This window comes from Plasmodium malariae (assembly GCF_900090045.1).
Source record: "Plasmodium malariae genome assembly, chromosome: 14".
In the NCBI taxonomy this organism is placed as follows: Eukaryota; Apicomplexa; class Aconoidasida; order Haemosporida; family Plasmodiidae; genus Plasmodium; species Plasmodium malariae.
The window spans coordinates 2,363,327-2,379,614 of record NC_041788.1 but is presented as its reverse complement, the minus strand read 5'-3'; the positions used below and the strand labels follow the sequence as shown (position 1 = coordinate 2,379,614).

Below are 16,288 nucleotides of genomic sequence, written 5' to 3'. Positions count from 1 at the left end.
TATTTATGCTTAAGTATTGATTTGTAATATTAAAAGGTCATAAATTATAAAACTAAAAATTGTTTTGAGCTCAAAAAGGGAAACAAAAAATAGAAAAAAATAAGCGAGAAAGAAACATCTATAGAAAGAAAGAGATTAACAGGACAAGTGCGCGTACTAACCTGCACATTTGTGTGTACATTCACGTACATATGCCTCCAACATAGGCACAAAAATGCGCGAGTGATACCCATGTTGTTAAGGGGAAGAGTATATACTCAAAGAAGCCTTCACCACTTTTATGTTAGCAAAATAAATTATTATGAATAAAATAAAAAAGAGAAAAGAAGTAATAACGAAGCAGATGAAAGTAAACAAGGTAATACATAAAAAGAATCATGTAGACCATATGCGTGAACATTATAGTAAAAGTTTTAGTAATCGTAGTAATATGAAAAGATATACAGGTGTTAAGAAAAAAATTTATAGGGGAGTTGTATATAAACAGGGGAGGGAGCATACTAGCGTAAGAAGTAAAGGAAAAGGTTTTTCATCCTGGAACGATAATTTATTATATTTTGAAAATGAACACAACAATAGTGTAAGAAATAGTGACAGATTTTACAAAGACACCTGGAGAGCGTCCCACAGGAAGGTGAAAAGAACTAACAAAATAGACATATGTAAAGGGAAGGGTTCGGATATACACGGAAAGAAAATAAGTAATAAAAAAATTAAGAGGAAAAAACGGTATATTGATGTGATAGGAACAGAAACATTAATTAATTACATAGGTGACTTGAGAGAAATATATCTAAATAATAAATATAAGAAAAATTATGAAAGTATAAAAATGGGTATTGAGAAAAATAAAAATTTTTCGATTTTATCAAATTATATGAACTGTGCAGGTAATGTTGATGAAGAAAAGCATTTAGCTGATTTTATTAAAAAGCAATATATGAACAATTCTCTTATTGAATTATTTCAAAATATTGGTAGAGATGTAGTATTCTTAATACATCTGATGAAACCAAGAGAACATGAAATATTAATGAGAAAGATGATTTTAAAAAAAATAGAAAATTTTATAAAAAAGTTGTTTCCCAAATTTTTTATCATTACATATGGGTCATGTAATACGGATTTGGATATATATAACTCAGATATTGACATATGTATATATAATAACATCAAATGCAATAAAGCGAATGTTTCCAATTTATATAGAGAAATGAAAAAAAGTACATTATTTATGAATGTGGACACGAAGAAAATATTAAGTGCCAAAGTGCCAATTGTTAAATGCTTTTTTAATGATTTACAATTATCTGTCGATATATCTTTCAATGAAGTGAGTGCACTGACTAGTACAATATTGACACAGAAATGTATTAAGGAAAATTCTTTATTAACATATTTAATTATTTTTTTAAAGATTTTTTTAACACAATACGATTTGAATGATGCATCACAAGGAGGTATCAGCTCATTTAACGTGTTTCTAACTTTAATAAATTTTTTAAAAAATAATAAAATCGTTTTTTACGGAAAGAATCATTTTTTATATATAGGGGAAGTTATACATAAATTTATTTCCCATTTTTCTCTAATGAAAGATAAACTAAGCCTCCTTTCGTTTCTTAACCTTGCCAATGGGGGAAGTGGGACAAAGGAGGAAGCGAAACAGGAAGAAAAAAAGGAAAAAAAAAAAGGAAAAAAAAAGGAATCAAAAGAGGGTGCAAAAGAGGAGGCAAAAGAGGGAGCAAAAGAGGGAGCAAAAGAGGGAGCAAAAGAGGGAGCAAAAGAGGGAGCAAAAGAGGAAGCAAAAGAGGAAGCAAAAGAGGGAGCAAAAGAGGGAGCAAAAGAGGGAGCAAAAGAGGAAGTTGAAGTAGAAAAAAAATTTTTTTTAAAGGAACATTTTTATAATTCTCTTTGCAAAGAAGACAGCCATGTTAACAAACTTTTTAATGAAATATTTTGCCAGTTCGTTGTTTATGATCCATTAGAAGAAGAGCAAAAAAAGATAGTTACATTTAAAAAAATTCTAAAAGCTAGGGTTTGTTTTAAACAAGCATTTTATGCCCTATCGATTATTTTTTTATCCTATGTAAAAAAACATAGTACACAGCTATATGAAATGTACACTCATCACATTTTTAGTGACTACCTGCAAATTCTTTCCTTTTTCAATTATATAGGTGATAAATATATAAATCAGGGTTTGAAAGATTATTATATGTTTTTTCAGAGTAATATACAAAATTTCCGTTTTATTAAAGGGAGTAAGCCATTTTCTAGGAATGAATTGTTTTATCATAAGAACAGCGGTAACGATAACGCATACTTGGCGCATTTCCCACCTCTTCGTACAGGAAGTGGTAACGATCGTGCTGATGTTGATATGAATGTGGATATGGACGTGGATATGAATGTGGATATGAATGTGGATATGAATGTGGATATGAATGTGGATATGAATGTGGATATTAATAACAATGTCGATGTTGAAGCTGTTGTAGATGAGAATGTTGTCTCCTCTGAGGACGCTGTGGCACGAAGCAAAACTAAAGATCATGTAGTAAAAATTGAAAGTAATAGACAACAAATAAATGTATGTGGTGCACAAAAACAGCTATTAAAGAAGGAATTAGTAGGAGCTAGTAGTCCATCATTACACATTTTGGACAATACTAACATAGATAGTGAGGGGCGTGAAAACTATTGGAAGAACAACAAGAAGAAGAAGAGGAACACTACTAATAGTTACGAAGAGTATCAGTCGAAAACGAATGCAAAAGATGTAATAAGAAGGGATATCAGCACCTACTCATTACCATCTAAGGGAAGTAGTGAGGTGGAAATAATAAGTCCAGAATGTTCAAAAAAATGTAATGGACACATGAACGACACTTCCACGGATTATAATTCATTGGATACGCATAACAAAACATGTTTTATGGAAAAAGGGAAAGACATAGTAATAGTAAACACAGAAGGGGAAGGGGAGGAAAGAAGGGATGAATGTAATAAAGACGATAAGAACAATTATATTACAATCGAGGATTCAGGTGACGAAACTTCAAGTATAGTGGAAAAAGAACATACCAGAAAGCAGCTTACTGGAAAGAAGCATAATGGCAAGAAGCTTAATGACAAGAAGCTTAATGATAAGAAGCTTAATGATAAGAAGCTTAATGATAAGAAGCTTAATGATAAGAAGCTTAATGATAAGAAGCTTAATGATAAAGAGTACACTGGAGAAAAAACTGGGGAACGTAATCTGTCCCGCCCATATGACACAGATAACAAAAAAGAAAATAATAGGAGTGTTATAAGTACACTTAGGAGTTACTTCGAGTATTGCGATTTTGAAAATATAAAAAGGAAAACAAATAATTTATATAATTCCCTTGGCAGTAGTACTAGCCCAATTAAGAGAGCAGAGTGCATAAACATCATTCTTAATGAATTAAAAATTGTACACTATATTTTGGATGTTAAAAAATTATTATGTAACAGATTTCATCATTTTTATTTATATAATCATGTAAAGGTAAAGAATGTAAAGAATAATCAATTGTCCGAAAATGATCAAGTCACGATAAAAAAGATGAAAGAAAAAATGCTAACAAATTTAACCGAGTTTAAGAGGTACAATCCTAATAAAATAATGAGTTTAGATATAAATACAGATTATTTTGTACAAGGATGATACTCAGCAAAGGTATGATATATGTGTTCCTTCAGCGGAGGGGAATACTGTTCTTTTTTTTTAAAAAAAACAAAAAAATGAAAAATAATTCACATATGAACAATGGTTAACGAAGAACGAAGAACGAAAAACGAAAAACGAAAAACGAAAAACGAAGAACGAAAAACGAAAAACGAAAAACGAACAACTTAGTAAATACTTTACCCCCTCTACGTACAAATGAAAAAAATGGAAGGTACACCCACTTAATAAGCATCTGTCAGGAGTACTATTAGAAAAAATATAAAACTGGTTAGCAATATTGTTACGAAAAAGTGTTAACGCGAAGCGGAAGGTGTAGATTAACGTGAAATGTTAAGCACCACGTGCCAATGAAAAAAAAAAAAAAAAAAAAAAAATACCATAAAATATAGTGTGTGTGTGCTTGTGCATGCCGCTCTTATGCTTTTGTTTTTTCATTTCCCTTTATCACAAGTTTCATTTTGTTTTCATCACGTCGTCGTTTCTTTGCTTTACCACTACTCTATTTCTCTACTTCGCTACTTCTCTACTTCGCTACTTCGCTACTTCGCTACTTCTCTACTTTGCTACTTCTCTACTTCGCTATTTCTCTACTTCGCTACTTCTCTACTTCGCTACTTCTCTACTTCGCTACTTCGCTACTCCTCTATTTCTCAACTTCTCTATTTCTCTGTTTCCTTTTTTTTTTTTTTTTTTCATCAATGGGGCAGATACAGTGCCACTTCGCCCAAAAACCTCGTGTTATTCTTATTTGCACCTTGTCTAAGCAGACAGTCATATAGCTTCAATTAACATATATTGTTTTTTCAATCCAAATATTATTTTGTTAATAAAGGCTTTTATGCTAGATAACTTATCGTTATGACTCCAGCCATTATGAGGTAGAGGTACTGAACTGTTGTTGGCATTCTGTTCGTCCTTATTAGTAACATTCTTATCCACATTGTCAACATTATCATAATTATTAATGAATGTAAAAGTACTTTCCATTTCTTTGTGGTTATAATTCTGATAATATATCATGTCCCCTTGTGTGATACTAGAAATATCTTTGTCATAATATTTTAAATCAGGAAAAATGAAATGTAATATTTTCACATTGTTGGTAGATGACTGTGAATTGTTTATGTAACTTAGAATGGTAAAAATGAGAGAATATACAAAAGAATAAATGATTGGTTGTTTATTCTTATGCACAATATTATGAACATAGGGGAGTGAACAACTTAATGATGTAATACCATATATTTTGCATAAATCTAAAATTTCAAATAATGAAAATAAAATTATTTGAAAACTTTTCTTATTCATATTTTTTGGTATTATTACGTGAAAAATTATATCTATATAAACATTTTTTTTTTTTTTTTTTTTTAAAAAATTTGTGTAAAATTCACAGCAATTATTGTAATGAGTATGTGAGTTACTTGTATACATTCTTTCTTCGCCTAGAAACTTGTTTCTTTGTTTTTGCTTCGTTTCTGGGGTAGGGATTCTCTGCCGTGTATCACCACAACGAATAGAGCTTCTACTAGCGGCATTAGCAGGAGCACATCTTCCACCACTACTACCACCACTACTACCACCACTATTACCACCACTATTACCACCACTATTACCACCACTATTACCACCACTATTACCACCACTATTACCACCAATACTACTATCAATACTACTATTACTTCCACTAGCACCATTTTTGGACGTAGTTGTGCTAGAAAAGCCATTGTTGATTTTTTCTTTTCCGCCAACTAGGTCTTCCGTATCTTCGTAACAACCCATACCTTGGAATACCTTCATTTGTCGGTGTACCTTTAAATTATTTCCGTTCATTGCTACTTTTAAGTTTTTGTGTCTTGTTATGATAATATTTCCAAAGGATGAAAAAAAGATATTCTGATCTAAGCAAAAAGAATCTTTTTCCTCATTTGGGTAATAATTCTTGCAGTCATTCTTGCAATCGTTTTTGCAGTCATTCTTGCAGTCATTCTTGCAATCGTTTTTGCAATCGTTTTTGCAATCATTCGTGTTGTGAAATTTTTTTTTTTTTTTTTTTTCAAAAGAGCATCTATAAGGAGCACTACATTTTTGGATAAGTTTAGTCAAGTCTAATTGGTCAATCACACTGGGAAATATAAAATCTGTTCTTGATAAACTGATATTAAAGAGATTTTTGTATATATTCTGTTTAGAGCAGTTTGTTATATTTTCATTAATATAAAGTATTAGTCCATTAAGTTTTTTCTCCTTTAAACTTAACTCGTTTAATCTAATTTTGTCATTGTCATAGTTGTATGTTTGCATTTTTAAAAAGCGAATGGAATCTTCTCTTAAAAATTTGTACGTACTACAATAGCTTTTTTTTAAGAAAAATTCCTCTTTTTTTTCTCTACTACTCTTTCTGAATTGGCCATTTGCATTAAAGTATTTGGAGCATTTATATTTCTCTACAGCTAACTTACCCACACCTGCGCGGTTACTACTACTATTACTAATATTGTTACTACTGTTTCTTTCCTCACAGTTTCCACTATTTTTGTTCCTACCGTTACTACCACCCGTGGGGTTGTTGTTCTTAATGACTGATGGTTCTATTTGATCATTCTTATAATGGAACATGCTTCCCCTATAAGAGTTCTCTTCGCTAATGCTTTCACCATTTTGCTCCACAAATTTGTTAGCATAATAACTAGGATGCTGTTCATCCATGGTAATCTCATTTCTATTCCCATAAGTATAATGAACACTATTACACATACTTCTTAACGTGTTCAGAAATTTTTTTTTTAATTTGACGTTATTTTTGTTGTGACGCTCAAACAAATTATGTGGGTCACCTAAACTAAATATAATGGACACCTTGAGGGTATCATATTGGGAACTGTTCATGTGAAGGTGTAAATAACTCAGTACATTCATTTTGCTTCTCATTAATTTATATAAAAAAAAAAAATTAAAATAATTTAATATGTATGCAAAATGTTTACTCTTATTTTGCTCGTTATACGGTTCATATTGCACCCCACTGACTTTGCTTTTTTTTTTTTTTTCTTTTTTTTTTCCCGTAAGTAGACTCCTTTTATCTCCTTCTGTTGGCAAAGGGGGTAACGATAACACGTTTTTCTTACTCCTTATAATATTAAAAATGTATAAGATATTCTCTTTATACTCCTTCAAATTAATATGTTGCATTACGCTTAGTTCATGGTCTATATGTCTACTTAACGCTTCTTTCTCGGCTATGTGTTTGTAAACCATGTCGTTAATTTTTTGCTGATAGGATTCATCTTTTTTATTTATTTTTCCGATTACATTTTCTCTTACATTTTCATTTATAATATTTTCCATTTCATTATTATGAGTAATGGATAATTTCTCTTTTTTTCTGCTCATCCGTTTTAAATTTTCCCGATGCATATTATTCATACGTTTGAACAAATTATATACATTTTTGTATATATCAAAGTATATATTTTTTTTTTCATATGTATTACCAACTCTTTTGCATTTTATATGTAACTCAGAGAGACATTTCCAATAGTATACGTGTGTGCACAAAATTTTCAACTCCTTAATAAATCGCTTTTGTCCTGAACGTGTACATGCAATTGTATGACAATTTTTACACCCTTCGGAAGAATGATTATGTATACACACGTTTGGCTTCCTAGCATAGGCGGAATTATCACTGAAGGGATAGACATTATCGGCGATCGCTATCTCGTTGTCCATTATGCGGTTCCTCCCACAGTCCATACCGCAGTTACAATCATTGAAACTTCTTCCATTATGACGATAAGAAGCACACTTCCTGTGCCTATAAACACCGGATCTGTGACGAGTACAACTCCCACTGTAGTAGTTTCTACTGTTTACATTTCTTGTATAATTGTAGATGACAGAGTCATTGTTACACGGTGGAGAACTCTCCCTCACAGTTGCAAACCTAGGAGTATCTTTTTTTCTAAAATGTATACATTTTTTTTCAGTCCAGTACTTTTCTTTTTTACCGAATGCAGAACAGTGACAACTAATAGTTGATCTAGCTTGCATACCAGTTAGTAGTTTATTTCTAGTACACCTGCATATTCCTACCTTTTTCATTTCACTGGAAATAGACTTTTTCCGTTTTTCCCTACCAGAAGGGATAAACAATGCCGTGTTAAAGTCATGGGGAATATGAAAAAGATATGAATTCCTTTGATCAAATTCAGAAAGAAGAAAATTCAAATAGGAAAAAGTAACGTAATTAAAAATTATAAAATACTCATCGTACACATTCACTTTATTTTCTTCAAATTTTTTTAATATATTCGTATAAGTCTTAATTAAAGTACATATCAAATCATCATCAAAATTGTAAAACATTAAATTAGTGCAAAATATAACAACATTGCTGGTAATATTTTTGTAAAATTTTTTTATTCTATTTAAGATATTTTTGCGCAAATTGATCATTTTTATTATTATTTTTTTTTTTTTTATTGCTATTTTATATAAAATTAAAAAGTTTTACGAAAATATAAAATAATGATACAGACAAAGAAAACTGTTCTTTCTTTTTTTTTTTTTTTTTTTTTGAAGGTTAAGACAACCTTGGTTTTGTTTTTAAAAAAAGTAAAAATAAAAACATGAACAAATTCAGAAATTACACAGTAAAATGAGGAGATGGGTAAATTATTTTATAATTCTTTTGACAAAAATGGGAATATATAGCGGCTAAAAGGGGCATATATATATATGCAAAAAGGGGATGATATATATATATATGTACAAAACGGGGATGATATATATATATGTACAAAACGGGGATGATATATATATATGTACAAAACGGGGAATATATATATATATATACAAAAAGGAGAATATATATATACGCTAGATGGGGAATATATACATATGTTAAAAAATGTGTATCACTTTCCCTTTACGCATTTTTACCATTAAAAGAAATATTTAAAATAAAAAAATAAAAAATAAAGAATAAAAAAAAGAGTTCAAAATGAATCAAAAAAAATAAAAAAGAGGTTTTTAAAAAAGAAATTAAAATCATATACAGCAAAACATAAGTAGATATTATCGCACAAATTGTTTTTCTTGTTCCCCTTACGCTAATGAAAATTTAAAAATTATACTACATCACTAATTTGGACGATGTGTATTTTGTTATGACACATAAAATTTTACAAGCAGTTTTATCACTGTGAATTGGGTACTGCACAATTTGATGAAAGAATTCATCCGTTCGTTGTTTTCACGTCCATTTGGTTTACTACTCTTTCGTATTCATACGTTCAGAAGTCCACCTGTACGTACCTTTGCACGTTTACACATTCGCACGCTTGCTTATTTATTTATGTTATCCCTTTAACGAATTCGCCCCCTTAACATTTCATATCCATTCTAATTTACCCCTTCTCTTTTTCATCAAAAAAAAAAAAAAAAAAATTATTATCTCATGTTGTACGCAATTACGTAAGCCTAAATGGATGGGAAAAAAGAAAAAAGAAAAAAGAAAAAAAAGAAAATTAATTATAACCTCAAAAATAAAAAATTAAAAATCGTTTGTAAGATTTACAATTATGTAATAATAATAGTAATAATTATTATTGCATGTACATAAATTATTGCCGAGTCATGTTATTATCATTTAATTATTCATTTTTGGTGGTATGGTTATTTTCGTTGCCTCTTCACAATTTCTGCAATTTTTTTTTTATTTTTTACATTTCCGCTTTTACTGCTTTTTATAAAATTTATGCCAATTTTATTTCATATATATTTCTTTTTCTTTTTTGCGCATTTTGCTTGTTCAGGCCCTTTGCGAGTTTATTTCGGCTGTTCGGTATTTCAGAATATTTTCTGTTTTGTTTTGTTTTATTTTGCTATACTATGTTTTACTTTGATGTACTATTTTTCACATTGTTGCATTATGATTTACTTTGTTGTATTTTATATATATATATATATATATATAATATATATTTTTTTTTTTTTTTTTTTTTTTCCAAACCTGGTCATAACGCTCAATTTTCATGGTGCGCGCGGGACAGGAAAGGAGGAATAGTTTCCTGGATTTGCTGCACAGGGGAGAAATGTCCATATGCCGTAAAATTCCAATACACAAACACTGCTTGTTATGCAAGAAGTAGGAGAAGCATTTATAAAAGCTTTTTTTATAAAAGTAAGATGGAATTGGAATAAGAAACACATGCCCTGTACTAAGTTTTAAATTTTTATGAAACGTTTTGGCATTTTTGGAATATTCATTAATATTAATTCCAATAAGTGAATAAATTACTGAGTATTCAATTGCATATTTACTTATTGGTAATGAGAAACAAACTAAATTGTGTAGCATTTCATCCACGAATATATTTGCCGATACAAGTTCAAATGTGTATATATACTCACCACAGTTTTCCCATATTTTGTTCATTTTTTCATTATCGTTATAATTTTCATAAGATAAATTAATACTTCCATCAATATATTCTAAACTTTCAGAATTTTTAATTAAACAAATTAAATATGGGTTTTTATTAACACTAAAAATGTTAAAATTTTTTTTTTCTTTTTTTTTAAGTATATATCCACTATTAGATGAATCATAATTCGATGATGAACAGCATGTGTCAACTTTCATTAATTCTTTTATATTCTGTGGAATTTCGTGTGCAAAAATTTTCTCATTAATATTTTCATCTCGATATTCTTTCTTAAATATTCTTTTTATTAATTCCATATAATTATTCCTATTTTTAAATATATTACTATATAACTGATACACCATATTCTTTATAATAATTACTTCATTGTCTATTCTGTACGCATCTTTATCGATGAACAAGCTGTGATTAGCGTTCAGTATAATTATTCTCTTAGCATAAAATATACCTGCTTGTATCAAATTTGTGCTATTCATGGCCGATCCTCTAATAAACGCAATATTGTTTGAAAAATAGAAAAGGTCATTTTCGTAGTTAAACTTAGGAACATGTAACGATAATATGATAATGTTATACTTTATGCTCCTCCTTTGGTTCCGATCGTTCCTTTCGCGCTTCCCTTGGTGTGTTTCTTCCCTCTTCATTTCTCCCTTCCTTCTGCTCTTCCTGTTTGTTCCCTTCCCTTTCGAATTGACCGAACCATACAAATTAATTTTTAAATGTTTAAAGAGTATGTGAATATTATCCGGCCAACCGCACACTAGTAACAGTGGTTTACTCTTCTCTGTGAAAATATCTCTATATGCAGATATGTAATTATCTACTTCATATACACCTAAAAAAAAATTATACAGTAAATTTGAATTTTTTGCAGCTTTTTCAATTCCAGAGTTATCAGTATCGTTACTGCTTTCATTTGTATCCTCATCATCACTATTCGTATTATCGATGTCACTATTTGTGGACATGCTACTTGAGTAGTTGGAAATATCAGCTAAACTTTCGTCGTTCTTGCTTATCTCATTCTTCATATCTACTTCGTTATCCATTTTGCTCCTTCCATCCTTTCCGATGGAAGCTCCACTGTTACTAGGAGCCCCATTGTTACTAGGAGTTCCATTGTTACTAGGAGTTCCATTGTTACTAGGCGTTCTATTGTTACTAGGAGTTCCATTTGCGCCGGCCCCATTCCTTCCCACCTTTCTCACGGCCTTAAACTTTTCGCTGATTCTCCTATCGTTATATTCATAGACTTTCTTTGAAATGGATTTGATAGAAGACAGTTTTATTAAGTTGTCCAAACTAGTTGTTAATATTATTCCTGAAAAGGCTGACGTATAGTAGTATTTGTTTTCTTCTCCTATGATATAATCCACTGGGTTAAGAAATATCTCTTTATTCATAGTTATAATACCAATTAGAAAAGCACTATACTTCTGATAGAAATATTCAGATGCGGTTTGAAATAAAAAACCTCTCATACATTCTGGAAATTGGAATCTATATATATTATACTTCAATCCTTCTAAGTAGTAGTACATGTTTAAGCTAACTTTCTCTAGCATATTGCCATAACTCTTATATGTCAAATTTTGCGATGCACTCATATCTTCCATGGAATTTAAGAAGAACATATCATTCTTGTTTGTATCTATACTTTTATTGATCACTACATTATTGTTCCTCCTTCCATTCTCTAGTTCACTGCTATTAGACTCGTAGTTGTCGTTGTGCCTCTCCACGTTATTGCTCCTTTTTGTGCTATTCATGTTATGCTTATTACTATCTTGTCCAACTTTACTGCCGCTAACATTTTGACGCCATGTGTTAGATCGGCCCTGCTCCTCAGAATGGTCGATTTCTTGTTGGGAGTTACCCGCCCTTTGGTTTTGCTTCAATAGAGAAACGATATCGACATACATACCCTCCTCAGAACTTGAAGATGAAATTTCACTAAATTTGTTTATTTTAATTTCCCCATTTTTCATTTTTTTCCTGTTCTTTCTTTTCAAAATGCGGTTATACATTAGTAGCTTCAGATCGATTATGTATTTCTTCAAACTTTTCACTGCTTTAGGTTTATAAAAAAAATTAATAATAAGAAAGAAAAGACCTTTACAATTAATACTTTTCGCTAGTAGAGCATATTTTAATTCTTCCATACTCAGATAATTGTACACATTCATTGATTTAATGAGATTTTCATAAGTATTATTAGACAGCTGCAAAGTAGTCGGTATGACAGTGTTGCATATGTTATATGCTCCAATAAATCGTAAAAGACATTCTTGATCATCTTTTTCTCTAACAAAATAAGAATCATTTATATTAATATTCATTTCTAGATTAAGCATATTGTTTTTATTTATTTCATTTTTATAATCTGATAATATGTCTGTATATTTCCACTTTTTCGTTTTTTCTCTAGAGCATTTATTCATAATTTTATTGTGCAAAATATCATCTGGATTTATCCTTTGGTTTGGGTTATGATTACTAAAGTTAAGATTATTACTAGCTAAAAATATTTGTTGATATAGTAATGTATATTTTTCCGAATCTACATTATTCAGTATGTACAAAGCTCTAGCATTAATAACAGCATCGTAGATAATACTTGGACAGATGAAACATTCATTTCCTCCATTAATACATACCTTTATATTCGTATTTTTTACAATACTTCCATATACATATCGATATATTATAACTGGTAAAGGTGTAAATATAAATATAGATTCCACTGAATTTGGAAAACTATTATTTATACCTTTGCATATATATAACAACTGAGTTGGACTGACTGGTCCTAGTATCAAAATGTAGTCATCATCTTGTTTAGGTATTATACCCATAACTGTCTTAGGGCTAAACATCGTTTCTTTTAATCTTTTAAATTGTGCTCCAACAAAACTTATACATATAATAATTATAAACATCGTTAAGTTCTTACCTGCTGCTGTGACAGGTGTATAATCACCGTACCCTACAGTAGACATGGTTATAACCCCGAAATATACGAAATCTAGAGGAGTTACAAAATCTCTTTCTATATCTGGTGCTTCTAGTATATACATAATTCCTGAAAAGGTAAACAAAATGGCCAAAGCTAAAATGATTATACCTATGATTATAATTTTTACATCACTTAACCAAAAAAAGCATGAACTTATGGTACTCTCAGCTCGTACTAATCTTAAAAATCGAAGAGGGCCTAATATTAGAAACCAATAATTCTGATTATAATTATTATGACAGAAGAAATTCATAATAAATGAAGATATAGGAGTAGTAATAAAATCAATCAAAGAAAAAAAAGAAAAAATATACTTCAATTTATTATTGGAAAAATATAAACCAAATAAATAATCAAATACACCACACCACTGGAATGTACATTCTATATAACCATATATGGATGGAACGTTTTTCATCTTCCATTCAGTTATCTGATAATTTTTTGGTTCTCTTTCCATATAGCTAGCTGCCCATAACCATATAATACACCACAAAACAATTCTTATTAATATAGCAATAATCCATACAGGTTCATATGACATATAATGTATAAACCTATGTTTTATATATAAAGACACATCTCTAAAGAAGAGAAATAAATTATTTGATGATTTAGATGATTTCATATTATAATTAATAAAAAAATAAAACATCCTTTTTATATTATTGTAACAAGTAACTTTACGTAGAAGATTTGTTTTCCCTCTTGCTAATTCATAGAATTTTTTTTTTCTTTTTTTTTTCTTATTATTATATAATAATGCACTTTTAGCTGCATATAAATTTTTCTGGGTTTCATTTTTATCATATAATTCTATGTTCTTCTGTATGAAATTTTCTTCCACACTTTTTTTTCTGTTCTCTACTGCTTTGTAAATTTGTATCTTCTTGTACGATTTGGCTCCTCTTCCACCAGTTTCATCCTCATCATCACTCGAACTTGAGTAATCACTTGAACTGGACGACCTTATCTCTGCTGAATGAGCTTTTAAAAATTGTGCCAACTTGTTATCCTTATATGATGTAGCAAAGGTTAATGGCACATATTTCTTATAAATAGAAGACTTGATCGATTTTATTTTATTTTTATTTCTCATAAATTTACTAGATCTATGTCCTAATAATATCTTTATATTATCTAGACTAGCCGAGTCTTTCATCATCATATCGTTGCTTTCGTTCACTCGGATGTTAAAACTTAGTGACCTTGTCAAATTCAAATTTCTCCTCTTATTAGCCTTTTTCAAATCGTTATTCATCCACATGTTACAGTCGTCCAGATATATGCTCTGCCTTTTGTAGTTACCACCACTCGGTGCATGAGCACTGCCTCGATCCCTTGCGCGCGCGTTTACTCGGGCTCTCATATGATCAGTCATGCGCTTGGTTATAGTACCATTTAGTGGGGCATCTCTACTGATATATCCATCCGTAAATACAATGCCGCTTTCTCCTTCTTCATTTCTCTTCCTAGATGTGTTCTGAGCAAAAGGACGGAGAGTGGTGTTACCTTTTCCATGGTTCATGTTCACCCCCTCTTGGTACCCATCCTCCTTCTGTTCTTGTTCGGCTATTTTTTGCAAAAACTTGTTAGATTTATGTGCTGTAAAAATAGTTTTAAGACTATATCTTTTGTTATTCATATTTAAATTGAAAAAGGAAAACGTATTTCTTTTTTTTTTTTTTCCTCGTTCTATGCTAATTGAATCTCTATCATCACTGTTCGTAGGACTATCATAGTATAATGGTCTGTACTGATGTGAATATTTGTTTACATTTCTAGCTCGGGTAAATATATTTTTTATAATTCGATAAAAAAAAGGAAATTGCAATAAAATATATGATATTAGCATACTACCAAATTCTAAAAATATTATGTACAAAATTATTATGGGTCCGTAATTAGATGATATATCTATAGAAGCATAAAGTATTAAAACAACAATTAGAACACACAATATTGATGTAAATATTTTGTATATATAATTCTGTAATCTAAAAAACTTTATCTGGTTTACTCTACTTCTTCCTGTTCCTCCTCTACATCTGCTTCTGTTCCCTTTTTTTTTTTTCTTTTTTTTTCTTATTTCCTCTTTCTCATGGTCGTCTGTCTGATTATCTTTATTAAAGCTAGTATCATATACCACTTTTATAGGTCCTTTACTTGTAATGTTAACATTCATTTTATCTTTTTCTTTGTTAGATGAAGCATAAAAAACTTTGTTTCTGCCATTATCAACGTGGTTACCACCATCCTCTTCATCTGTCTCTCTAGCGTTTTTACTTCTATTCAACTGTAATATGTCCGAAGAAATTATTACCTCCTTTTTCACAGGATCGAGTATTTTCACATACGTGCTCTTGGTATTCTTTTTAAAATTTGCTTTCTCATCCGTACCATCGTCTTTGTCATCCCTCCTTCCCTTATCTGTTCCGTTTTGATTTATCTCTTTATTCCTTTCCATACTTTGTGTGGGCATTTTTATCCTTTTTATAAAGATGCTTATTCGTTTATTTTTGAATTTTATTACTTGTCCTTTTCTAGTTTTACCCCTTTCGTTCCTTAGGTGAGTAGTACCAAACAGTTACATGAATGTCCATGTGCTAGGAGTTGAGCGCAGTAGGTGCGCAATGCATGTGCATTACAGTACGTGTAAAAGGAAACGCCTGTACACATACAAGAGCAGTTGCGTAAACATATATCTATGTTTGTACTTGCTCTTATACTTTCGATTGCTATTGCGATTGCTGTTGTCTATGTAAATGCGCATCTCTACTTCCGCACATTTGCGTAGATGTGTGGTTAAACAAACGTTCTTCTGTCAAAACAAGCATTAACGATCAGCTTCAACACACAAAAAATGCTTCTCTTTTTCTGATTTATTTCCAGCTATTTTTCTTCTTTTAGATTGTTTGATTTTGCTATGCGCCTTTTATTATTTTGCGCCCAACTAATCCAAATGGACTTGTATTTATATATATATTTTTTTTTTAAAATAGCTAATTCGAGCTTCCTCCCTGTAAGACAGTTTGTCTGTGGGTTAACTGCTTAATAAACTAATAGCTGCAAGTTAAAAGTGCCTTGCATACGAACGTGCAC

The 16,288-nt window shown here is 30.4% G+C and overlaps 3 protein-coding genes across 3 annotated transcripts; 1 reads left to right on the top strand and 2 right to left on the bottom strand.

Annotated features, from left to right (window-relative positions):
• Window positions 1-343: 343 nt before the first annotated feature.
• PmUG01_14061700 (conserved Plasmodium protein, unknown function) lies at window positions 344-3,694 on the top strand (the record flags this gene model as incomplete). The annotated part of the gene is made up of 1 exon (XM_029008196.1): window positions 344-3,694. One exon carries the CDS (start codon window positions 344-346, stop codon window positions 3,692-3,694), a length of 3,351 nt encoding a protein of 1,116 aa, XP_028864510.1.
• A 795-nt stretch (window positions 3,695-4,489) lies between these two features.
• PmUG01_14061600 (conserved Plasmodium protein, unknown function) lies at window positions 4,490-8,176 on the bottom strand (the record flags this gene model as incomplete). Its single annotated transcript, XM_029008195.1, has 1 exon — window positions 4,490-8,176. One exon carries the CDS (start codon window positions 8,174-8,176, stop codon window positions 4,490-4,492), a length of 3,687 nt encoding a protein of 1,228 aa, XP_028864509.1.
• Window positions 8,177-9,172: 996 nt separating this feature from the next.
• PmUG01_14061500 (potassium channel, putative) lies at window positions 9,173-15,668 on the bottom strand (the record flags this gene model as incomplete). The annotated part of the gene is made up of 2 exons (XM_029008194.1): window positions 9,173-9,202; window positions 9,735-15,668. 2 exons carry the CDS (start codon window positions 15,666-15,668, stop codon window positions 9,173-9,175), a joined length of 5,964 nt encoding a protein of 1,987 aa, XP_028864508.1.
• Between the last annotated feature and the right edge of the window lie 620 nt (window positions 15,669-16,288).